The sequence below is a fragment of the Carica papaya genome, chromosome 7 (genome assembly GCF_054855325.1).
Source record: "Carica papaya isolate Zhongbai chromosome 7, ASM5485532v1, whole genome shotgun sequence".
In the NCBI taxonomy this organism is placed as follows: domain Eukaryota; kingdom Viridiplantae; phylum Streptophyta; class Magnoliopsida; order Brassicales; family Caricaceae; genus Carica; species Carica papaya.
The window spans coordinates 4,058,314-4,084,429 of NC_142315.1; the positions used below are offsets into that span (position 1 = coordinate 4,058,314).

General features: G+C 35.2%; 3 protein-coding genes across 9 annotated transcripts; 2 read left to right on the top strand and 1 right to left on the bottom strand.

Annotated features, from left to right (window-relative positions):
- The first annotated feature begins 323 nt into the window (after positions 1-323).
- Positions 324-13,569, top strand: LOC110821927 (deneddylase). Of its 3 annotated transcripts, XM_022051901.2 has the most exons (9): positions 324-810; positions 1,622-1,825; positions 9,318-9,806; positions 10,141-10,251; positions 11,057-11,245; positions 11,477-11,948; positions 12,211-12,326; positions 12,431-12,591; positions 13,339-13,569. In XM_022051901.2, the coding sequence occupies exons 1-6, from the start codon at positions 415-417 to the stop codon at positions 11,480-11,482; spliced, it is 1,395 nt and encodes a 464-aa protein (XP_021907593.2). In that variant the 5' UTR covers positions 324-414; the 3' UTR covers positions 11,483-11,948; positions 12,211-12,326; positions 12,431-12,591; positions 13,339-13,569. The 3 variants fall into 3 exon arrangements, with proteins under 3 accessions (XP_021907593.2, XP_021907591.2, XP_088064466.1); XM_022051899.2 differs by lacking the exon at positions 11,477-11,948 and having other exon boundaries at positions 325-810; positions 12,428-12,591; XM_088208340.1 differs by lacking the exon at positions 11,477-11,948 and having other exon boundaries at positions 325-810.
- Positions 13,474-15,193, top strand: LOC110821929 (uncharacterized). Of its 5 annotated transcripts, XR_015813636.1 has the most exons (3): positions 13,474-13,858; positions 13,940-13,972; positions 14,140-14,337. XR_015813636.1 is itself a non-coding variant. In XM_088208343.1 (2 exons), exon 1 carries the CDS (start codon positions 13,474-13,476, stop codon positions 13,831-13,833), a length of 360 nt encoding a protein of 119 aa, XP_088064469.1. In that variant the 3' UTR covers positions 13,834-13,858; positions 15,057-15,193. The 5 variants fall into 5 exon arrangements, 4 of the variants coding, with proteins under 4 accessions (XP_088064469.1, XP_021907597.2, XP_021907596.2 ...); XM_088208343.1 differs by lacking the exons at positions 13,940-13,972; positions 14,140-14,337 and adding an exon at positions 15,057-15,193; XM_022051905.2 differs by lacking the exons at positions 13,940-13,972; positions 14,140-14,337 and adding an exon at positions 14,539-14,974.
- RABA1I (RAB GTPase homolog A1I) lies at positions 14,787-16,975 on the bottom strand. Its single transcript, XM_022051903.2, has 2 exons — positions 16,524-16,975; positions 14,787-15,400 (listed from the first exon to the last, which is right to left on the bottom strand). Exons 1-2 carry the CDS (start codon positions 16,742-16,744, stop codon positions 14,968-14,970), a joined length of 654 nt encoding a protein of 217 aa, XP_021907595.2. The 5' UTR covers positions 16,745-16,975; the 3' UTR covers positions 14,787-14,967.
- Positions 16,976-26,116: the final 9,141 nt, after the last annotated feature.

Here is a 26,116-nt window from a genome sequence, read left to right on the forward strand (position 1 = left end):
ATTATTTATTATTTATTAATATTTTTTTTGTTATTTTATTCTAGTTTTAATTTTATTATAAAATAGTTTTTGACTTTTTTTTTGAAATTTTATTTTTCAAACTCTTTTAAAAATTTTTTTGTTTCCTTTATTTATTTTTTCTTTTTTAGTTTTTGAGAGCGTAATAAGTAGCATATCACTTGATTAACAATTAAATTATTAGTATTAAAATTATTAAAACTAAATTATAATATTTTAAAAAGTTTTCAACCACAAATTATAAAACTAAAATTTTAATTTTAATATAATAATATTTTAAATAAATTAGTAAGAAAAATTTTATTTAAAAATTTACTGTTCCTACCACCCACTCAAATCCCCAAAACCCCGCAAAACCCCTAGCGCAGAATTCGTTCGCACCTCGTCAATCCATCAATGGGGTTCTCTTCCTCTTTCTTTCTCATATCTCCACTTCCCTCTCACTTCCAAAAATTCACATTCTTTCGTAAAATACCCCTCGTAAGTCTCAAGAATTCCTTCCATGTTCTCTGTTGCTCTTCGCCGGGAATTCCTCCATTTACACAACAGGACATCCTCAACTTCATAGCCGAATCAAGAGGGAAGACGCTCCCTTGCGTGAGGACCTACGAGAATGACTTGGTTCGGCTCAGCCTTGTCGGAGACGTAGCCTTCGATCAGGCCATCACTGCTGCAGCAGCCGATGGAGGAAAAGTCGCCGCCGAGCATCTTGACTCGGGGGTTCCTGCAATGGTCGTCGAGACTGTTTTCCCAGGCCTCTCCGACCCGCACGCCACTGTTTCAACTCGATTGGTCGGTTTTCAGCTCATTTAGTGTCTCATCAAAGTTGGTCTCTATCTTTCTTTTACATGTAAATTAGTGTCTTTTTTTTTTTTGAAATTTCTATTTTTTCAGTTGTACCTAATATCTGCAATGAAATGAAGTTCTATTGGCAATGTAAATGGAGTTGTAATTTAGTGAAGCTGTAAACCAGTTGTATAGCTACAAAGCTGAGTTGTAAGTTTGAAGGTTATGTTTGGAGCAACTGAACTATGGTTTTCAAATGAATGCCACCAGAAATTTATCTCTAATGAATTCATACATTTAGAACGAACATGAATTTGTAAAGTATTTTATGGCATTAGATGATTTGTGGAATAAAATTTTAGGTGTATTCCATGGTATATGTTGATGGATTCCCTTTTTAATTTTCTTTTTTGTCTTAGTAATGTTATTTCAATCTATTTCAAATCATGTTTTTTTTTTGAAATTTCACATTTAAATTAACTCCCAAGCATAGGCAAAGTTACAAATGTGTTTTACAATTTTTTGAAATTCATTAGTTCCCAAACACATAATTCATCGGTGATATAAGCTTTTATGCAGATATATGGTTGCCTTGCTTTTTGTGGTCAAGTTTATCTCTTTGTGTTGGTTGTTGCTTTGCCATCTAACTGTTTCTTTCCCTGCTTTCTTGTTAGATTTTGCTTTCAAGTTACCATTGTGGCTGCTATACCCCATTTTAGTACTTCCCTAGTGATTTATTAAGCTGATTAGGATGTTTAGATAATTTTCACACCATGGCTTGTGTTTTGATTTCTTGGAATCTTAATTTCTTGAACAGTTCTTGCCTGCTCGGGAAGTTAAAGAAAAAGCAAATAAGCTCAAAAAGTCTCTTTCTGAAGATATTTTCTCCGAAACTATATCCAGGAACATACTTGCCATGACGTTTAGACAAGTAGTTCTACAACAGCTTAGCAACTTTGAGCTGGTTTTATTCCCTCCTGGAACAGAACGAGATATGGAGGATATTGAAAGCCCCAGAGAGGTATGGCACTGTTGTTTTCATAGTTATGCTTTTTTTTATCTTTATGTCTGCATCGCCTTACCACGTAATGGTGTATACACTTTTAAAATCACAACACTAATAGACCAAGATAATGGGCAACACTGTACACAAAATTTTTTGAAAGAAAAGAAATGAGAAGGGGAAGAAAGAACTTAAAGTAAAGGTGGGGGAAAGAAGAAAGAGAGAGGGAAAAGTGGGACAAAGGGAAAGGAAAAGCGTAGAAAGGACTAGAAACCAAAATTTTAAGGAGTTAGAAACATAATAATCATCATAATCTCTTTTGCATTATGATGAGTGTCTTATATAGCAAAACTAAGTGGCCGAAAGAACTAATAGAAGTTTATTTGAATGAGTCATGCATTTGAAATTTGGAACTCAATAATTGATTGAGTCCAAAATTTTCTTCTCTCTCTTTCTTTCTAGTGCCGCTATGCCCATCTTTTCACCTAAGAAGTTTATGGTGATTGAGAAGAAATCATTTGATGTAGTTTGAGAAGAAAATAATGGAGATATTTTCAGAATCACTTAGAATGAGGTCGAGTTAACGCCATCATTTTTTTCTCTTCAACTAGGATATCCAGTGGTTCTTTAAGTCTTTGTGTGAATCCTGTTGGTTAGAGGTCATAAGTGCTGGAGAAAGGGTTTTGAAGGGAGTTGATCTTTCCATCTTCACCAAGCTGGGTAGGAATAAGAGAGGTGGATTCATGGATCTCAAGGAGAAGAATGCAGGGGGGTTACTGATGATTGTTCATCCCTGAAGGAACCAAAGCTAATGGGTGATGGAGGATAGTTTTGTTGGTTAGTTTAATCAATAATTTGGCTCTCGTTGAAGGAAGAAAGTAACAGGTCCTTGCTAGTCAGATGGCCAGGCAATAAATTTACGAAGGGGTGAAGTTGATACTCAGTTGTAGAAGGCTACAGTTGGTCTAGCGAAGAAGGAAACTATGGTAACTATGGCGACCAATTGCTCTCTCAGTGGCGTATGTTAACATTGAGAGTGTCCTCTCCTACCTATGTTGCAATTGAAAATCAGTCATCAATCTGTTAGTGAAGGAGAAGTTTGTTACTTTTTTGGTATCCCAACCGCCTCTTGTACATTTTAATAGTGGAAGATCTAAAATTCAAAACAGGATGGGAACCTTATGTGTGTTTCTTGCAGGCTGAAGTGGGGCTGGTTCGGGCCTTGCTTACCCAAGCCCCATGACCAAAACCTCATTTTTTGGAAAGGGCAAATGGGTTCCTTAGGCCCGTCAGTTGGCTTCTCCCTTGCTTACCCAAGCCCCATAGGCCCTAAATCTGAAACTAATATTTCCTAAATAGCCTAGGTAACATGAAATTATATGGATGTACTAAAATCAAATAAATATTATAAATATTTTTTAACACTAAAAACATTAAATCTTGGCTTATTCCTGTCCTGCGTCATCATGATATCATATTTGAATGTCTGTCATGCCAATGATAATTGATGCTGAAGTCAAGGAGATTTTTTAAAAAAGAAGGCTGTGGAGGAGTGTCATCGAGGCGAGTTGGGGTGGCTTGGATTAATGTGGAGATGTAGGACAGAAAAGAAGGGTCATGGGTTAGGTCTGTGGAAGAAAATATTGTTGGGCTGGCCTAGATTTAAAGAATGCTCTATATGGAAGCTGGGTAGAGGAGATAAAATCAGATTTTGGCTGAAGAGTTGATTTCCAAGGATCTTTGCAATAGCACAATCAAGAAATTTGCTGATTGAGGAGGCGGGTCAGTAAATGTTAATAGTAAATGATTGGGAAGTCAGAGAATATGAAGAATTGCTGCCTCTTATTTCTGAAAAACATATCACATCAGAGCTGGACCAATTCCTATGGAAGCTAAATCAAAAGGGGGAATTCTCTGTCAAATCCTTCTATACGCACATTGTAGAAATGTATATATGTAGAAATGTAAATATAATATGGGGTAAACTAGTATTTTACTAGGTTGTTATGATAGCTGGAAAATGTCCACTACCATTGCACCCCGTTAGATTGTTAGAATATTTTTCATAACCTTTTTTTTTGTTTGTTTTGGCCGAATGCCTATAAATTGGCATCTTTGTGCCCAATAATAATAACAGAGGATTCTTCTCTTCTCTCAAACTCTCAATCTTTTTCATGGTATTAGAGCTAGTCTGATCCACATTTATCATCCAAATCAAACCAAATGGTCACGGATGAGTAAACCTCTTTTCCACCTGAAGTTCTTTTAGGATCCTATCTTCCAATGCCAGTCAACAACTCTCACGTTGATCAGGCACCCTCGTTTGTTACTGGACATAGGTTGAATGGAAGCAACTATCTCCAGTGGTCTTCCTTTGTTTTGATGTTCATTCGCGGAAAGGGAAGAGATGAGTACCTGACTGGAGAGATCATTCCACCTCCAGCAAACGACCTGAACGCTCGTACGTGGAAAGTCGAAAATAATCTCGTAATGTCATGGCTGGTGAATTCCATGACAACAGAAATTGGAGAAAATTTTCTGCTTTATGAGACCGCGCACGATATTTGTGTTGCTACTCGTGAGTTCTATTCCAGCCGCGATAACACTTCAGCAATCTTCGAAATCGAAAGCCACCTTCATGACCTGCGACAAGGGGAGCTCTCTGTCGCTTAATACTACAGCGCCCTCACCCGCAATTGGCAACAGGTCGATGCCTTTGAAGAACATCAATGGAGCTGTCCTGACGATTCTAAAATTTTCAAAACCATCACTGAACGAAAAAGGGTCTTCAAATTTCTGATGGATCTCAACAAAAACCTTGATGAAATTCGTGGATGCGTTCTGAGCACCAAACCGTTGCTGAGTCTCAGAGAAGCTTTCTCGGAAATCCGTTGAGAAAAGAGTAGGAAGAAAATCATGATGGGAGAGTTTGGCCTGAACACCATGGAAATGGGTTTTGCCCTTGCTGCTCAGAAGAAATTCTCTCTAGGTGAATCCCAGAACAGTGCTCTTGTCTCCGAGTACACCTCTGCCTTTCTGGTCGCATTTCGGAAGCTGGAGGAAGAAAGGGGAGACCGCGGTGTGAGTTTTGCAAAAAATCTGGTCATACCCCCGAGAAATGCTGGAAATTACATGGCAAACCAGCTGAGAAAAAGCATTCAAGGGATGAGGACAATATGTTAATTTCCGAGGAATTATCCTCCGCCCTCACATCCACAGAAACAACTCCCTTCAATCCAGCTCAGATGGAGACTATCTTGCAAATGTTTTCTCAGAAGGGCCTATTTGGTAATGTTTCAGTTGCTCAGAAAAGTAATTGCTTATTCAGTTTATCTGCATATTCTGTGAAAAGGCAAATATGGATTATTGATTCAGGGGCATCCGACCATATGACTGGGGATATTACACTCCTTCACTAGTACAGTAAGTGTAAGGAAATTTTCTCTATTAAAATTGCTGACGGAACAAGTTCTAAAGTGGCAGGAATTGGCTCAACCTATATATCACCGAATTTGGTTCTACATTCCGGTCCTCTACGTACCAAATTTGGACTACAATCTACTATCTGTAAACAAATTATGTAAAGACTTAAACTGTGTAGTTAAATTTGACAAAAGAATACGTGTGTTTCAAGACTTGGACTCGGGGAAGATGATTGACAGTGTTAAGAAGGAATCAGAACTTTATTTTCTACCAATCACAACATCATCTCCAAATGGACAAACTACAAGTGTAGTATGTGTTAATTCTGTATTTGTAGGATGTTCTAGTATTGAACACTCTATTATATTATGATACTATAGATTAGGATATCCAAACTTTATGTATTTGAAACAATTATTTCCTGCTTTATTCAGAAATAAAAATTTAAGTTCATTTCAATGTGAAGTGTGTCAGTTTTTTAAACATATTCGCAATTCATATCCAATTATTACTTATAAAACTTCAAAACCCTTTGCATTGATCCATAGTGATGTATGGGGATCGGCTTAGGTGAAAAACATTATTGGTACAAAATGATTTTCTCCTTCATTGATGATCACACTAGAATAATCTGGGTCTATCTAATGAAAAAAAAATTTAAAATTAGTTAAATCTTTAAAAAATTCAACATTATGATTCAAACTCAATTTCAAATAAAATACAAGTGTTAAAAACTGACAATGCTTATGAATACTTTACATCCAACCCCTCAATAAAACGGTGTAGCAGAAAAAAAAAAATATACATATACTTGAAGTGTCTCGTTCACTCATGTTTACTACAAATGTTTCTAAATTTCTTCGGGAACTGGCTATTCTCATTGGTACATAACTGATCAATAGGATGCCCTCCCGTATTCTTAAATTCAAAACACTTTATGACTCCCTTGTTCAAGCATTCCCAGAGTCTCAAATTCTTCACACAATTCCCTTTAAAATTTTTGGCTGCTCTCCTTATGTTAACATTCACACTCATCATAGAGGGAAACTAGATCCTAGAGCCCTTGAGTGTATCTTTGTCAGGTATTCCTTCTCTCAGAAAGGTTACAAATGTTTTTGTCTAGTCACCCACCGGTTCTATAACACTATGGATATCACTTTTTTTAAGAACAAACTTTTTTATCCCACTCTCAATATTCAGGAGGAGACATCTGGTACTCAGGAATATCAATTGTGGGATGTGAACATATCTCTATTACATGTTCTATTAACAACATTAGAAAAAGAATCCGTCTCTCAAACTACCAAAAAACCTGAACCTGAACCCATCACAGAGACTGATAACGCATTACTTGCAGTAAGTAAGTTGTGTGTCTATAACAGGAGGAACAAAACTCAAAGTAAAGATAAAGTACCTGAGTCAACTATGTACTGTCATGATTCAACTCCTGGACTAAACACTCAGAATAACACAAGTAATGAGATCTCTGACTCAATTGATGATATTGGTTTACCTATTGCATTACGAAAAAGTGTTCGCTCTTGTACAATGCATCCCATACAGGATTATGTCTCATATGGCAAACTATTTTCAAAATATCATGCTTTTATGAGTAAGTTTGACAGTATCCCATCAGAACTGAGAACGGTTCATGAAACTCTCAAAATTCCTAAGTGGAATGTTACTATCCAAGAAGAAATTCAGCTCTTGAGAAAAACGGAACATGGGAGTTATTTGATCTACCTTCAGGAAAAACTCTAGTAGGATACAAGTGGATCTTCACTACTAAATACAATCCTGATGGTAGTGTGAATTGCTACAAAGCACAACTTGTTGCTAAAGAGTTCACCCAGTCATATGGAATTGATTATCAAGAGACGTTTGCTCTTGTTGCTAAGCATAACACAATTCAAGTACTGTTCTCTTTAGCTTCTAATCTTGATTGGCCTTTTTTCCAGCTTGATGTGAAGAATGCTTTCCTTAATGGTGATCTAGAACAAGAAGTATATATGGAAGTCCTACCTAGACTCGAGATAAATCCACAAAAAGTGTGCAAACTAAAAAGACACTGTATGGTCTTAAATAGTCACCGAGGGCATGGTTTGACAGATTCACCAGAGCAGTGAAGCATATGGGATATGAACAGTGTCAATCTGATCACACTCTATTCATCAAGCACTGTATCACAGGAAAGAGAGCAGTACTAATCGTTTATATCGATGACATTATACTGACAGGTGATCATAATGAAGAAATCTAGAAATTGAAAGACTTTCTAGCCAAAGAATTTGAAATCAAAGACCTTGAAATACTTAAGTATTTTCTTGTAATAGAAATCGCTCGATCCAAGAAGGAAATTTCTATATCTCAGCAGAAATATATCTTAGATCTTCTGAATGAGACATGTATGGTTTGGTTGTAAACCTACAGAGACTCCTATAGAATCAAATGCTAAGCTTGGCTCCAAAAATAATAGCAAATATGTTGATAAAGAGATGTATCAGCGACATGTTGGAAAACTCATATACTTGGCTCCCATGAGACCTGACATTTGTTTTGCAGTAAGCACTGTGAGTCAGTTCATATCTCAACCTACTGCGGAGCATATGAGTGCTGTCTATCGCATCTTGAGGTACCTAAAGATGATACCTGGATAAAGATTATTTTTTCAGAAGATTATGGTCAGAGATATTGAAATCTACACTGATGCTGATTGGGCTGGTTCAGTAACTGATAGGAAATCTACATCTAGTTACTGTTCTTATGTATGAGGCAATTTAGTCACTTGACGAACTAAGAAACAAATTGTTGTGTCAAGAAGCAGTGCTGAAGCTGAATTACGATCTCTTGCCCATGAAATATGTGAAGGAGTATGACTGAAAAAGATCTTATTTAAATTAAGGTTCTCGGCTCCCATTACTATGAGGATTTGGTGTGACAATCTATCAACTATAAGTATAGCCAAGAATCCTGTGTACAACAACAAAACTAAACATGTGAAAATTGATCAACACTTCATCAGGGAAAAAATTGAAAGCAAGGACATATCACTACAATACATCCTAATAAGTTAGCAAACTGCAGACATTCTCACAAAAGTACTACCAAAAAGAGAATTTAATAATCTTGTATCCAATTTAAAATTACTTAACATTTATGTATCCTACATTGAGAGAGAGTGTAGAAATGTATATATGTATAAATATAAATACATTAGGGAGTAAATTAGTATTTTACTAGATTGTTATGATAGCTGGGAAATGCCCATTACCGTTGCACCCTGTTAGGCTGTTACAATATTTTTCATAACCTTTTTTTTGTTTGTTATGGCCGAATGCCTATAAATTGACATCTTTTTGCCCAATAATAATAACAGAGGATTCTCATCTTCTCCCGAACTCTCAATATTCTTCACACATTGTGAGGGAGGATCATGCTAATACATATAAGTTCCCATTTATCCAGATCTGGAAATTGAAGGTACCACTCAGAATTGCTTTTTTTTTTTTTTTTTTGTGTGGGAGGCTAGTAGAGAAAACATTTTGACTATTGATAAACTGGTAGCTAGAGGTCATATCTTGGCTAATAGGTGTTATTTGTGTAAGCAAGCGGTGGAATCATGCAATCATATTCTGCTTTGGTGCCCTGTTGTCTATGACTTGTGGTGCATGATTTATGATCTTATAGGAGTCAACTCGGTGATGACGGGAACTGTAAAAGAGGAGATTTGGGCTTGGGGAGGCTAGGTGCAAAGAAAGACATTGTAATTGTAAAATTAATCCTATTGACCATTTTCTGGATCATATGGAAAGTAAAGGAATTTAAGAGCTTTTGATGGTAAAGAGGTTGGAGCCTATAGGTTGAGAGATAGATGGTATAATTATTTTGGATCTTTTTCTTGGGGTATGACATTATTAGGGATGAGAATTTTGAGAATGTCCTTGACATCCTAACACACTTGTAAATCTTTGAATATGGGTGGTACCCTCTTGATGTAGTGTTAATACATATCTCACAATTTCTATTTAAAAAAATAATGATAATTGATGCTGATAGGTTCAGTTCTCTATGCATTTTGTATAAGCAGGTTCCTGCATCTTTCACCCTTAGCTCATCGAGTGAAGAGGTTATCTCTTTGATTGCAGAAGTTGTATGCATCTCTGCTCTTCAAAGCACTGAAAGGCATTTCCTTGATAATTCTTTGGGAAGAACTTCGAGTAATTTCTTTCAGTGGTTTAAAAAGCATAGAAGGATTGTATCTAAAGATTCCTCAATTTTCATTTATCAGTTATTTGAAGATGAGATAATTGGAAATGGCAAGAGTCTGCTTGAAAATTTTAACTCCTTGAAAGGAACCTTTTGGCCTAAAGTAAAGCCAAAGAGCCATTGGTGGAAGCCATCCGCATATTTTCAATTGGAAAGCATTGGTGGTTCTGAGTTTGCTAGCTGGCTAATTGAGTATATACCTGCTTATCGACTAGAAATTGACACCAACAGACTCAAGAATGTAAAATTTGAAGGCTGGAGAAAGTCTGCTGAGAATTTGTGGGAAGTTCTTCTGACTCATTCCCAAATGGTATTTTGTTCTCTTCCTTTCTTCATTGGAGCTTTTTCTTTCATAGTGGTAACTTGTTTTTTGCATATGAAGAATCCATTCATTATTAATTGTCCATGTAAAATGAGAGTTTGCTGGTTTAAATGTTTTTGCAATTGACTGTTATGCCCATGACAAGTTTTGTTTTGTTCTGGCCTATTTTCTGTATATGTGTGTGTATATATATATATATTTGTTGCATTGAGTGAGAAAAAATGAAAACTTATGAGGAGTTTTCAGCACTGTGTCTTTGTTGCTAATTAATTAAATGGAATACATGGTTTATCTGATATTACTTCAGGTTGTAAATTTGTAGGTCAGACTGGTTGATGCATTGGATATGTACTTCGAAGATATTTACTCAATCCCCACTAAAGAGCTACCATGTGAAGTGGCTGCAAACTATGTCAATTTGTCCACCATGAAGGTACTCTTGGTGCATGTGGATTACCTTTTTTTTTTTGGCCAAAACATTTGACAACTTGTTTATTGGAAGGTTATCTTGCCCCTTCTTTAATGGATACATTTTTTAGTCAAAATAAGTCAATAACTAGGCACCAGAGGGTGCTAGCCATATACAGGAGAATGGGGAAATTAACAAATCAAACTACCGCCTCAGTCGCTCACTTTGAATCCCAAATATATTATGATTATTTGCTTCTAACCTGTCTACGTTGAATCTTTCACAAGTTGCAGAGCATTATGCAGAACCAGGCTGATTTTAAGGCTTGTTAGGAGTTGATTATTCATTCCTCGATTTAGGAGATCGTGCTTTTTAGGAAACTTGAGTTTATTAATTATATAAGAACTTTGAAACCTTGGATTTGTTTTCCTATTAGTTTTTTCCCTTTTTACCTAAAGGTTAGAAAAGGTCTCTAATCGACAATTTATATTTGACTTGGATTGATAAATTTCTAGTGAAATTATTTTACATTTCTATCTAGTTACTACTTTTTCCTCCCTCATTTTTCTTCATCCCTGTCTATGTTCCCTTTTCTCCCTGAAAATTCTTCATCCTTATTTCTCTGCCCCATATTTTTTCCTATTTCTCTATGTTGTAGAATAATTATGGTTATACCATTTAGTTGTTTTACATCACACTGCTTTCTATATTTGATGTCTTCATGCGGATGTCGAGGATCTTGGTCAAATCTAAACTGACAGCTCTCTTTGTTATTTTAGTCTTTAAATGTGTTCATCAACTATAAATTGATTGGTTTCATTTGTCACAGAAGGGCTCCTCTTTGTTGAAAATCCTGTATGCCACCATAGCAAGTGGAATTATTCTATTGGCAATTTGTTCTCTTGGTCAATTTAGTTTGCGTTATCAGTCCAAGGGAAATAAGTCCCTTAGAGAAAGCTGTTCTCTTACATCATCAGAGATCAAGTCTGAGACTCATCAATCTTCAGGAACTGCAGAGGTACAAATGCATTTTATCTGGGTAGTTCTATATATCAGTATGTTAAATTAGATGAAGTATGGAATGGAATGGGAATTAGACTAACCATACCTAAAAGCTAATATTAGTCATTGACATTTTATCTGGTGGTTGTTTAGAAAATTAGTTATCTTTTTCCTGTCATAGGCGTGAAATGAAAAAAAAAAATATGTATATATATTTATCTCAGTAAGGTGTTTGCATGGACTGCAGTTCTGAATTGGTTAAACACTAATGAGTTGGTGCAAGCTCGTAGGCCCGATCCAGCTTTGTCTCCATATATATGTGTGTGATATGCTGTAAAAGAGGAGAAACATATAACCATATTTTCCTTCAAGATGAGGTGGTGTGGAGGTTATGGTCTGGCCCATTTAACCTTTCTTGGATAACACTTCCATCATTGAAATGTTTTATATACTTCAGCATCGGACCAATTCGGATGAAGAAGAAAGCATGACTATTATGGCGAGGAGCATTGTTCTCAGGCTTATGGACTATTTGGTTGGAAAAAAATCATTGGATTTTTTATAATCAATTTTTTCCGGTTTATATGTTGGAGGAGAAAACAGCTTTTTTGGCTTTCCCATGGGCCAAGGCACATGGATAAGTTTCTGAAATTTCTCTTACGATATAGAAATCGGGAAGCAATAATCATGTGATTACCCATGGTTCATCTTTGTCCTAGGTGCTGTTTACTTTGTTCGATGTTTATTCAGCATCTTTCTCAGTTAGATATCCAAATAAAGTTTTTTCATCGTTAACTTCTCGTTCTTAATATATATATATTTTTTCTGTTAAAAAAATCACAGATGCTGTAGTATCATTTGGGTTGTGCTAGTGTGAAGGTTATCAACATATGCTAGTCTCTATATATCAATGTAAATCTAGATCTATAATCTTTTACATTGGCTGATTATTAAGTTTCTTCTTTTAATTGGTTGAGCCAGGTGGTTTGTCAACCGAAGGTAAATTAATTGGTATACAACTCAAGAACCCAGAGTATGAATCATGTTTCTTATAATCTCTTAACAAGAACTGTCCGATGGGCGAAAACTTTCTCTTGGTAAGAATTAACTGATTTTAGGATCTACCAGAATTGTTTAACAATCGAGATCGTTATCTGATATTCAAATTGATGGTTTTACTTGCTGGTGTTGCCTCTAGCAGGTTTTATCAAAGCTGGAAACATCGATGACCATTCAGATTCTCCTTTTATATTCGTTTAAGCCAAATTGATGATCACTGTCAAGGAGCTAAGCAACTAGTAAGACATGATTCATTGCGCGACTTGTTACTTGTATTCGTACACGAAATTCATTGCTGCGGAGGTACATTATTGACTAATTTTTTACATTATGTACCTTTTTAATGATAATATAATTTTTTTTAATCATCATTTTCATATAGTAAAATGTTTATTTTATAATCATCCAATAATTTTATATATATATTTTTTATTTTTTTAATTATTTAAATTCATAATATTGTTTCTCATTTTTTAAAACATAATTTAAAATTTTTTATTTCTTACCACAACACCATGCCTATTTGTCTTGAGATTATGTGAAAACACAACATCCCTTATTGTATAATTTATATAACTTTTATCAAGATATAATATTTATCAAAAAAATTTTTTTAATTGTCTACAATATTAATATAAAAATTTTAAAATATTTTAATTTAAAATTTAATACAAAGGACAATATATTTTAACTAATAAATTATATTATGAATCATGCAATTCGATTCAATTTATTATAGTTTATTCAAAAGTTTAGAATTCATATCATAGTTCCAAGTTTAATTCCACAACTATGACCATGTTTTTCTGAGTTCAAATTTAAAGCCAACCAATTAAACATAAGTTGTAATGGATTAATTACATTAATATATTGTCTAAAATACATTAATTATGTTATCAGAAGGAATAAAGTGAATTATAAAAAAAAAAAAACAATAAATTTTAAGAAGAAGTGACAAAATAATGTCATTTTTATTTTTAGAAATTGTTATTTTTAATAATTAAAATTATATATAACATTTAATTACAATAAAATTATAATTGTTTTTAGTACGATTGAAGAGAGTCTGCCACGTTCGCCCATTTCAATAGGTGGCGCTGCGGACGGTGACCTAAAAACCTCTCTGAAGCTGGCGGGCGGGGGGGTTTCTCATGGCACTTCTGTAAAACCCAAATCATCATCACCATGGGAGCTGCCGACAATCAAAACCCTAGCAACACTCCTCAGAACACCCCTTCTTCTTCTTCTTCTTCTTCGTCGACGAATCACCTATCCTCAAAAGCTAATTCCTCCTCCCAAAAGATCCACTACCCTAACCCTCCCGATCCTTCTAATCCAGACCCTGCCACACTCAGAGATCAATGGCGCTACGCCACCAGACAATACAGTAAATGGTATTCTCACGCCTGGGGGACTGCGATTCTCGCTGGTCTTTCTTTCTTCGCTCTTGGTTGGATTATCAAGGGCTCCAATCCCCTCCCTTCTCTCTCCCGTGATTCTCCGTCATCATCCTCTTCATCATCTTCATCTGATGAGAATAAGTGATAATTTCCACGGATGTTGACACCGGGTAAGTTTGATTTCTCTTTTAGGCTCTTAATTTGAGCTTCTCAGTTTATGGATATCTGTCGTCTTGTTCCGTGTTTTTTAGGAGATCTGATTTATTTTAGACTGGGCATTTAAGGTATGGTTTTTTCTTCCAAATTGATCCATTTTTGAGTTTTGAGTCATTATCGGCTAGTAGTTTAATATGATAGTGATACATGTTTTATATATTGATACATATATACATATATTATACTTGTCTTCTGGTTGGTGGATTGAATCAAAATGGAGCTAATTGGGTTGCAGATACAAAAGAGGAGCCGCACAATTGAAATTCCTTACTGAATCAGAAAGACAAAGGGTGTTATGGTTTGTTTTTGAAAGATGAAGCTATAGTTGATGTCAAAGCAAAAATTCCTTCTCTTTTTTGGGATAAAGATGTTAAAGCAAAAGTTGTGACTTGAGAATCTGGTTAAATGCAAATTTAGTGATTGAGATTATGTATTCTTGAAGTTTATGCTGATTTTAACTCAATTATGATAGGGAAAAAATAATTTAAGATAAAATTCACATTGGCATTTTCAGTACAAATTTATAGTAAATGGAATTATTTATTGAAGAAATTTATGCGGATTTTCCAATTAATTTATTAAGTCAATTTTGATGGGTTGAAAAAGAATTTAAGATAAGTTTACCTCTTATCAGATATTCTTGGAGATGGAGATTTTTGTCAGTCAAATTTTCGAATTTCCTGAACATTGATGAATCAAAACTGGAGCCACAAGGAAACTCAAATGGACAATCTATAAACCCAAATGAAGAATCTGTGTATTATGAAGAGAGGTTGTATTCACAGGGATATGTCTATGGCCTACCAATACAGTAACCAAGCATGGCATAACAACGGTAGCAGCATTGTATTTGTTGAAAAATGGGTTAAACAGAGCAAGAAATTTCACTTTGATGTATGGCTAAATTGCTTTTCAAAATCCTGAAATCTTGGTGGTAGTAGGAGGCCAATTTTGTATAGACCCAAAATTATGCTGTTGACCCAGTTAATACAAGGGCTAGAGATCCATCTCTGTGTTTATACAAACAGAGTTTAGAATTTCAAATGTAAGATTCCTTTAAGATTCAAGCAGAGCAACATCCCACTTCGTTAACAGTCAATGCATCGTCTTTTGTTCCAACATTGATAGTCTGACCTTTGGGTAAATCTGCAGGGTCGTCGCCAATGTCTAGTGCCTTTCTGCTTACTACACGAAATATCTGGGTGAGTACTTGAGTGAAAGCATTAACCACATTCGTAGACTCGAGAGCTGATGTTTCCATGAAGAAAATGTTCTCTCTTTCCGCAAAAGACGTTGCATCTTCCATGGAAACTGCTCGCAGGTGTCTCAGATCAGCCTTGTTTCCAACGAGCATAATGACAATATTTGCATCTGTGTGATCTCGGAGCTCCTTGAGCCATCGTTCCACATTTTCAAATGTAATATGGCGGGTGACATCGTAAACTAGTAAAGCACCAACAGCTCCTCGATAGTATGCACTTGTAATGGCACGGTATCTTTACAAAAACAAAAAGAAATGATATGAAATGAGATGTATATTTCCAAGAGGAAATGCATTCAAGGGAAAAGATAAGCATTACAAATGAGAGGATTGAACAATACTTAAACCCAGGATAACTTGAAATCATGGTATGTTAGAATCAAAGAAAGATGGTAAACTATTTCACCGAATCTATCATCAACGTTTCAACAAACAAGAACGGAGTTAAATAACCTGTACTAAAGTAAACGATATACTAGGCTCATCATCCCGAAATTTCATTGAGAAGAGAGAACTAGCATCGGAAAAGTTTAGGAACAATCAACAGAAGAACAGAGTGTAATCTTGCCAGTGTTGAGGTAAAGGTGGTAAGAGATTGCTTCCTCATAAATTCCTCTCCTCTTCAAATTGCTCTCTTCTTGATCTTCTCCACTCTTTTAATCCAAAAACTATCATGTATGCTACCATTTCCTTGTTGACTTCTGGTAAGTTTATGATATTGTTTCGACAAGCATGAAACTCATAGCAAGGACGAAGACAAACTATGCAGAACAGTCAAGATTCCGCGAAGAACAATCTTTACCCTTGGCAGGATAGCATTTGTAAAGAGTATGAAACTATATCAAAAGTATTCCTTAGTGATAGAAAAAGTATTAACAAGAATTACCTATATATACACACACAAACATACACATGCAGAAGCACGTTCAGGAAAACCTAGTTGAATTCTGGCTTAGATTTCACATTACAAATTGTGGAATATTTTTCTCAAAGACAAAAAAAAAAAAAAAAAGATATAAAAACTTCTGGAATCTATGCTCCATATTCCTCCATTACATTACACCTACCACATACCATTGAACTAATATATAAAGATATGGATTATGCCAATTTCAACGAGCTGTAAATTGAAACATCTCCTATCCATTTTAGAGAAGCCCCAAATTGCTTACCCCATTTAACCAATGACACAAACCAATAAAGGGTTTTCACATTTTCGTAATCCTGAATTCAGACCAGCAAACAGAAACAAGCAATTCCCCTTGATCTAAAACCATCAAGATCCAAAACACAAAACAAGCATATAGATTAATCAAAACATGAACAAACGAAGAAGTGTTGTATATGTTTTAGGTTACCTTTCCTGGCCAGCGGTGTCCCAAATCTGGGCCTTGACGACCTTGTCATCGACATGAATGCTGCGGGTGGCGAACTCGACGCCGATGGTGGACTTGGACTCGAGACTGAACTCGTTCCTCGTGAATCTTGCTAGCAGATTCGATTTGCCGACGCCGGAGTCACCAATCAATACTAGTTTGAACAAGTAATCGTAATCATCGTCAGCTCTATAAGCACCCATTAAAACTGTATTAATATTAATATCAATTTGCTAAAGTTGATATTAATATTAACATCAATTTCTTTTCTCTCTTCTCTGTTCGTTTTGTTTCATGGAATTTGGATTGAGATTCCGGATGAGAATGAAAGAGGGTGGTGGGTTTTGCGTGTTGAAGTTAATAAAGGGAGACGATGAGATCATAATTTGAGAAAAAACAGCCAAGTGAATTGGGTTTGTGTTCTGTTCTTTCCTCTCTGTTTTCTTTGTTGTTGTGGGTAATTTAACATATTTATTAAATAGAAGTTTTAATTTTTTTGACAAATAAAATAATTTGATAGACAAAATAAGTGATAAATATAAGAAATTATTCATAGGATAATAATAAATATAATAACATCTAAAAATTTTGTACGAGTTTGAGGTTGTGATTAAAGTATACTATCATAATATTCATAGTAACTCTTCTAAGAAATATTATATTTAGAAGTGAAAATCCATGAAGAAAATTAAAAAAAAAAAAAGATATAATAACAGTTCAACTAAATTAAAAAAAAAAAGGTATATATTATTGATGTGTTAGAAAAGAATATATGTCTTGTACTTGTCATACATTGTAGTATTAGTTTATTAAAATTATCATTTTAATTAAGATCCTATAAATATAACACAATTTAATATAAAATATCATTCTTGAATTTGGAGGGAATAATTGATGACTTTCTTAGATATATAATTGCCAAAATTAATTAGTTATTTTTAGTATCTTAAGATATGAGTCACTGTTTTCTCACATCATCTATTTACTCTTTTTAGTTTAAAGAAAAAAAATACCTAGGTGTGGTGATTGTAGTTCATCACGTTTCCGCTGCGCTATTTTGATGAGTAACGTATTGAAAATTTGCTAGTAGTTGGGTGTGAGGACAACTCTTACGACCATACCCATACATACGAAATTTTTCTAAGAGTATTAGAACTTTTGGAAATAAAGATTCTAGTTAGGTGTTGTGTGAGTTTAATTCTTAAAATAATGGTCTATTTTCTAAGGATCAGGTTATTTGTTTTCATAAGATTCGGAACCACTATTGGAGTTTATAAACATAGTTGGAAAAGAATTTTAGAATAGTGAGGGTATTTGTTTCCCTAGAGGGATACAACGAGAATTCTTAAAAAAATTTAAATCGCCATTTGGCTCCTATCAGGCTTAGAATTTATTAGCTGGAGTATATTGAGGGTTTCTCTCATTTTGATAATTTCTTCATATTGGAAAATTTTCTCACTTGAGGGATTTTCTTTCCACCTAAGGGATTTCTCTTATTTAAGGAACGTTGCTCTCATTCGGGAAACCTCCCTGCTAGAATTTTTTTTTTTAATTGAATCTCAAATTTACTTGGAGGTATCTTTGCGTAAGATGGTCTCCAAGATCGAACGTGTAGCGCCCGGACCGAGGAGGAAAAAAAAAGAAAAAAAAAAGCCACGTCGGCAGCCACGTCAGCAGGCCCGGTCAGCAGTCCCGGCCAACCGGGACTTGCCACGTGGCAAAATCACGTCGTTCCAACAAGGGCCACGTTGGCAATCCGCGTGGGCGCGATCGGACGGCCCATATCAAACGTGCGATTGGACGGCCCAGATTTAAATGCACGGACGGCCCAGATTTAATCAAAATGGACGGCTGAGATCAAAAGGCAAGGGGTTATAAATAGAACCCCCACACAAGACCACAAACCCTAGCCGCCTGCCACTCGCCGGAGAAGACGAACCAGAAGCCGGCCGCCGCCACCCGTCGCCGCACCGGAGGAACTTCCGACCGCCGATCGAGGTAAATTTCATACTCCGACTCGTTTTTCCACGCTGATTCCTCCTGTGACCAAATCGGAGCCAAAATCCCGGCCAAACGGCCGGAATGCACGGCCGAAGCCCAGCGGCGTCGCCGCGCCCTTCTCGGTTTTTGCCTCCGATGAGGCCCTTCCCGGCCTCCGTTTAATGCAATTTTTATATCACTGTGATTACCACTCTTTTCTCTACAGGTTGACCGGAGCCGAATCACCAAAACACGAACCTCGCCGGAGAGCCGCCGCACCCGAGAGCCGCCGCCGGTAAGCTCCGTTTTTCCGTAATTTTTTGGCCCCCCGAGGGCCCTAGGGTTGTTTTCTCGCAGGGACCGATGCGAGTGTGGCCGAATTCGGTCGGAAACGGCCGAAAACAGCCAACCCGAGGCGAATCGCCGCCGCCAGCGGCGGCGCCGTCGCCGGAGCACGGCGGAGCCGTCATGCCGGAGTTGCGATTAGGGCCGAAAGGGGCCCTGGGCCTAATTTGGGATTTTTTTGGAATACGTGCAGGTACCAGTAGTGCGTTTCAGTTCCCCGAGAAAAATTCAGGGAAAATTAGGGACAGCCTGCAAGCGCACTGTGAAGCCGTGTTCGGACCCCGAAACGAGTAAGGACCCCTCACCTTATTTCCTATCACGGTTTTAAAGTTCAATAAATGATAAAACGATATTTCATGAATCAACGAATGTGTGAAATTGTTTAGGGTCGCTAATGGAGCCCGAGTCTAGTGTGTTTGTCGGTTAATTGTTATTTGGCCTGTTTTACAGTTTTAAACGTAGCATGAGGTTCGATGTTTTCATTTTATAGTTTCGTGTGCATGTTTTACTGTTTTATTGATTATGGATTAAATGACCGGGATATTGATGCTGTATGTTGTCTGCTTAGTATAAATTATCGTTTTGCTTGCTTGTATGTGGATTAATGATGCTGACTGAGGAAAAAGAGAATGAACAATTATGTAAATGGATAATGGTATAATGTGGTCAGCCTGACTAGATATCTTGGGAGATGGTGGACGGACCGGGTCCGTAGGGAACCCTACCGGGATTGTGGTCTCCCATACCGGACGGAGTATGGGGACGGCCCGTTTCACCCTCATACCGGACGGGGTAATGAGGTCTATGGTTTGGCGCCCATACCGGACGGGGTATGGGGACGGCCCTAGAATTTGATTTCAAGTGTTAAGGATTAACGGGTAGCGGGACTCCTATGGATCCCCATGGATACTAGTGGGCTGGTGAATTAGGAAAATATATTGTGTAACGATTGAATTACGAAAAGTGTGATAGGTATTATGTTATACAGTTCATATATATGTTTCCATGATGATGATGATGTTATTGCTTTCGTATATTGTTTTATGAATTTCACCGAGGTAAGTAAATGGTAAATGTTTTATTTATCGATAAAAGGATTTGTTGTAAATTATGCTCCATTGGTCGTTTTGTGTTTTCTACCCACCTTTACCTCCGTGACGGTGAGATATCGTGATGTCTTTACTGGGCTAGTGTAGCTCATTCCTTATTTAATCATTTCAGATCAAGAGGACATCGTTCCCGAGCCGATTCCGCAGGAGGACGACGAAGGGAACGCCTAAAGACTCCATAGTCACATTCGTAGTTTTTACTTTCAAGATTCTCCTTTAGGTAGTTTAATCTTTTATATTTTGTGAGCACGTTTCGGTTTCAGTGTAAGGGATGTTATTCAAATTTTGACATCGCTTCCGCATTTGATATTTTTGAATATAAAATTCTATTTTAAATTTCCGAGGCTGTTACAGAACGATCAATAGCCTAGAATAATTAATTATTTACTTTGAGGTCCTTCAACTTCAATCCGTCAATTTCTCTTTTTTGCATATCAGACACAGCTGTTTCAGTTGTTGGTTCTGGAACCCCTTCCAAAACGATCTGCCAGTACTTTTTATATATGAGAAAATTTTCCATCAACATGCTCCAATAATCATAGTGACCATCGAAGCGAGAATAATAATTTAATAGATGCCACACTGACAATAATAATTTCAATAAAAGAAAACATACTATTTTTCTTGTATAAACCAGAAACTTGTGACTCAAATACCACTATTGACTCAAATTTAATAGATTACAGAAATATGATTAATAGAATAAGAAGACAAAAATTAAACTTAAAAGTTTATCTAAAGTGATAGTAAATTAGTCTATAAATAGATATTAAAATCAGTAAACAACTGACCCATAATTCCTATAAAATATGAAGTAATAATCCCACTAACATAAACTGAAATGCTAAAACTTAGGAATCATCAAAGCATTAATCATAAAAATCTATAAAAATAAAATATTTTTAGCAAATAACTAAGTTATTGTTAACATGATCAACTAAAAAGGTAAAGATAAGGAAGGAAGCCTCTAGTTTAGGAACAAATGACGATGAAGAGGCATAATCTGTAGGTGATGAAGAAATTGATGAGGCGAAAGACATGGAGATTGTTGTTACCGAAGAAGAGGATTGTGTGGAAGTAGAAAGAGACGGAACAAAAGACAATGGTTTTTAAAGTCGCGAAAGAGTCTCATTTCGAAACAAACTTACAAACACTAGGCATTCTGAGAAAAAAATAAAAGACATTGAGATTAAGGATGATAACGTGGTTAGCAATTTGGAAAATGGTCTCCCTACAATTTCATTCTTTGACAGAGTTCATAACTACATTTCTTAATCCATGAAGAACCGTGTGATTATATGATTCTTGAGCAGAGCAATTAGCTACTGTGCCTTATTTGACTGCCTCCAGAATCTTTGGAGACTAACAAGAACCTTCCAACTCATTGGTATGAACAATGACTAAGCAAAATTCACTGACCCTAATGATTTCATGCAAACAATCACTAGGGGTCCATGAGTTATCTACGAACACTACGTAACAGTGCAACCATGGACATCGACTTTCTCCATCAACAACGATACGGTGACCTTTGTGGTAGCATGGGTGAGATTCCTTGGGCTTCCACTTGGATGGGAATTTGTCTTCTAGTCAGGACATTGGGTCGCAATGGGAAAGTGTTTCTCGCTCCTGGGAAATTTTCTCTCAGTTGGGAGATTTCTCCCCTCCTTAGGAACTACTTTCTTATCTTAAAGGAAATTAAATATTTTTTCCTAAGAGCTTGACTATTGTCATTTAACTCTACGGGGTCAATAGGTCAATAAAAGGTTAAGGCTCTGATAGTTTTCCTTAGCACCTGTGAAGTTTGACGACGGTGATTGGTTAAGTATCATCATCTGTTAGCTTCAGGATAAACTCCTAATTCGTTGAGTCTTAAGTTTGCCAGAAAGTAACTTATATGGTTCTTATCATTAGGATTGTAGAATATTGTCATCGTACTTTCCATGTTAAAAAATATTTCAGTGAATGTCCAAAGCATTTCTTAAGAGTCATTCTCCTAATTTCTGTTGGTCCTACACCTTCTAAGGTTCTTTTGCCTCATGTCACAAGGGTTGGTTCCGATGAACGTGTGCTCTGATATCACTTGTAACATCCCGAACCCCAATATCGGTAGGTACGGACGTTAGTATAATATTTTTAACTTATAGAGCAGATAAATATTAAATATGCAACAGAATTATACTTTAATACACATCCCTTATGACAAAATAATTATTCATTTATAAATAATTAAGGCATCTAAATTAATTTACAATATTAAAATAAAAGCTAATAAAGTTTTTTTTCACTATCTTCTATTGATCTTGAACTTGTTTATCATCTCCTTTGACTTAGATGAAGTTGAATTAGGGTGAGTTTCACGAGCTCAGTAAGAAAAATGATTATATAACGGAGACTTACGTACATACACTCACGCAATATATAAAATATATTAATATTTATATTCAAGAAAATGTCAAACAAACCATCACAATCAAAATATAAAATAAAACAGAGTTCATTACACGAAACATTTTTTAATCTTCACTCTTATAACCAATTTTTTTTTCTTTTTTCAAGTCAAACTTACATTAAAAATATTACAATATACTCAGAATATTACATATAAGATTTCATCATCTTAAAACATAATCACACACACACATGATCACAGAAACACTCGAAATGTTATTTCTATAGTTTCATCGCGCGATACCGGTTATGTCATCATCGAGGAAAGACAAAATGGATTCTCCCATCGCATGGATAGCACACACACAAATCACACAATGGTCACAACATGTCACACCAAGTACATTTGCTAGGTGACCCACACTCACAAATACCTATCCACGTTTGGACTAGACTTCATACTCTATCCATGTGCAGGTTCACCATACCCACTGAACTTCAGCTACACACGTATCCTCCCTGCCTCGATTTAGACTAAACGAGTAGGTATTCAGGGTTCTTTTACTCTACACTCTTTCCAAATCTCTCTCATTTTTAATTCACTTATTTGCTACCTAAGATCTTAATTTTTTGCATAATTAAACACAAACACACACATAAAATACATAATATCATCATGCATATCAGAGCTATACATTTCAAATCACTTTCTGAATCATCTTGTATCAGATCACACAACAAGTACATGATACTCAAATTCTTCGCGCAACTATACCAGATCATACAATAAGTACAGTGCATCTTACATCTGCATTAGATTAGACAACAAATGCAGTGTACCTAAATTCTCTACATACAGACATGGGTTATACAGTTCACATGTATAACATATGTACACACATTTTAATACATACACATATTACAATAAGACATGTATTTTCACTACATGTCTCAAATAGGATATATATTTATATTCACACACACACAATCTCTACTGATATACACACACACGTTCATAGTTAAACGCGTATACACAATCACACATAACATACTAAATATATATATATATATTCACGCATTTGTTCTTATTAGCTCTGTTCTTATCAATTTTGTTCTTGTTAATTCATATCACATTCATCGTATATTGTTATATATATACACACATGCATAACAGCATATATATACACTACATAAACACAAATAAATAAAAATTAGACATATTAATTACATATAGTACATTACACATATGTTTAAACATTCATACATAATGCCCTACAGATATACACATTTACATAAATATATAATTTATATCTCCATACAGAATACACATAATTCTTACCTATGGTGTGATCATGAAAGTTTTGGAAATCCTTTCTAACTCATTCTACAATTCTCTTGGAAATCCGAATACCGTTTGAATAATTTTCTTCATTTATAATAGAAAACACATAAATTAAACTATGAATAATTTTAAAAACTATATTACGCGAAATTAGGAATGGATTTTACCTTCGGACACACAGTTCCGATCACTAATGCCACCACACGTCATCATACGCGTGTCACTGAAAATGCCAGGTGCTGATGATCGAATCAGTGCGTGTTGTCATATGCGGCGCACCAACATCATATTTGGTCGTCACCATTTCATTTTTCTTCCTTAATTTAACTTTATTATTATTTTTTTCTTTTCTTTTATTCCATTTTTTTGATTTCTTTTTTTTTTCTCTTTTGCTCTTTTTTTTCCTTTTCTTTTCTTTTCTTTTTTTTTCTTTTTCCTTTTTCCTTCCTTTTTCTTCTTTCTCTCCCCTAGCTTCTTTTTTTCTTTCTTCTTTTTCTTCCTCCTTTCCCGCAACTCCTCTTCTTTTTTTTCTTCTTTTTCTTCCTCCTTTCAAGCAACTCCTCTTTTTTTTCCTTTCTTTTTTCTTTTCTTCTCTCTCTACCTGACCATGATTTTTCTCTTTCTTATTCTCCTTTTTCTTCTCTTCCCTTTTTTTTTTTCCTTTCTTCTTCTCTTATTCTTCTTCTTCTTTCTTTTCCTTTTCTTCTTTCTCTTTTTCCCCCGACTTCTCCCCTTTCGCCGCGTCCCACCTTCGCGACTGCCGCTCACTCCTCCTCCTCACGCAGTTTAGGCTCCTCCCTCACTCCACTCTCTCGACTCTAATGTCGTTTGACCCTCTCTCTTCTTTATTTGTTTTTTCTTATTTCTCCCTTTTTTTCCTGCTATTTTCTTGTATATATATACATATACATATATATATATATATTTGCCGCTTAAGTCTTTCACATCTTTTTTTTTCCTTTATAATTAATTGTGTATATTATTTCTTTTCTTTTATACTCAGCTGGTGCCCAGCTGGATATTACACTATCATTTCATGCTTACTCATTTTTATCATCCCTAGAATCATTAAAAACTCATTGAGTATATTAATTTCCCAATAAAAAGTTATCCTCTTTATATTAATTTTTCAAGTCCATTTATCCCGTTCCTATACTATTCCATCATTCACTTTAATATCCTGATTAATTAACAAGGTAGAGATCCTAGGAAAAGCTTCCTTAAATATAATTTCCTATACATAAACATCATTCACAAATCTTGTCTTTTAATCATCCTCAACTACTATAGAAGTACCTAAATAAACACTAGATCTATCTCATACAGTCAAGTTTATAGTTGAGATAATTTTTTTCCAAACACCTTATGTGGTAACTTGTTGAACACTCATCAGAATCAATTGTGAAGATGTCATGTCATATAATTTCTTCATAATCCTTTTCCAAAACTCTTTATTCTTAATGCTTAATCTTAAGAACCACTTGAACAATAATCTCTTTATTAATAGCCATTAGCCTCCCAATCCCCTATATGTTTTTCTCCTGTTTTGTATATACCATCTTCCAATTGATTAAATGATCTTTCTAGGCTCTTTAACCCCACTCATAAAAATTTCTGAAATATTGACTCAAACTTATTAGTATCAGAGTTGTGCATGGATATTAATAACATGGAGAATGTGAAAATTTTACTAAACACTAACTTCAATATAGTGATTATGCCTGTTAATTTAAGCAATTAAGTGGATGACCCACTAACCTAATATTTTATTTTTTCATCTACTTATAATGGTTGAAGCCAGCTTAAATGACACTCAAAATAATAGATAATCGTTATAAAGAAAAATGCACATTGATGGAGTGGGTAACCTTAAAATAAATTATAAAATTATTGTATTTTATGAGTATTAGTTTGTAATAATAAAAACAGTTATCAACATATTTAATTACTTTCAATGTGCTTTATCTCTCTTATCATCTATAAAAGGAGTACAAATTCCCCTTTTAAAGTGTTTTCCATCAAGTAAAATTATAAAGTCTTGTGTATAATAGTTAGATAGAAAGAAGTGAGTCAAAAAATTAAGGTCATCTCTAATGAATTTCTCAATCACGCTTTGATTACATCATATCAGAACGGTATATTCATCTAACTTTATGATGTCTTTATTTTCTTAAGATGTATTGAATTTAATAAAAAAATAAACTTCTACATAAAAGTTTCTTACAATGCCAACACTAAATATAAATCTTTTTTCCATCCAGCAAGATGTGCTTACATCTTCTCTACAATTAATTTTTATGTTTTAAAGAGACAATTTCTAATCTAAGAAAATATTAGGTAATTAAATAATAAATAGATTAGTATAAAGTTATATGAATTAATAAACTATTTTATTTAAAAAATAAAGA

Bases quoted from the DNA above. Each gene is read 5' to 3' on its own strand.
- LOC110821927 (XM_022051899.2), top strand. From the start codon at position 415: ATGGGGTTCTCTTCCTCTTTCTTTCTCATATCTCCACTTCCCTCTCAC. The intron at 9,807-10,140 runs GTATTTTGTTCT...GTAAATTTGTAG, and splicing joins TTCTGACTCATTCCCAAATG to GTCAGACTGGTTGATGCATT. The intron at 11,246-12,210 runs GTACAAATGCAT...TGGTTGAGCCAG, and splicing joins AATCTTCAGGAACTGCAGAG to GTGGTTTGTCAACCGAAGGT.
- LOC110821929 (XM_088208343.1), top strand. From the start codon at position 13,474: ATGGGAGCTGCCGACAATCAAAACCCTAGCAACACTCCTCAGAACACC.
- RABA1I (XM_022051903.2), bottom strand. From the start codon at position 16,744: ATGGGTGCTTATAGAGCTGACGATGATTACGATTACTTGTTCAAACTA. The intron at 15,401-16,523 runs GTAACCTAAAAC...GTTTTTGTAAAG, and splicing joins GACACCGCTGGCCAGGAAAG to ATACCGTGCCATTACAAGTG.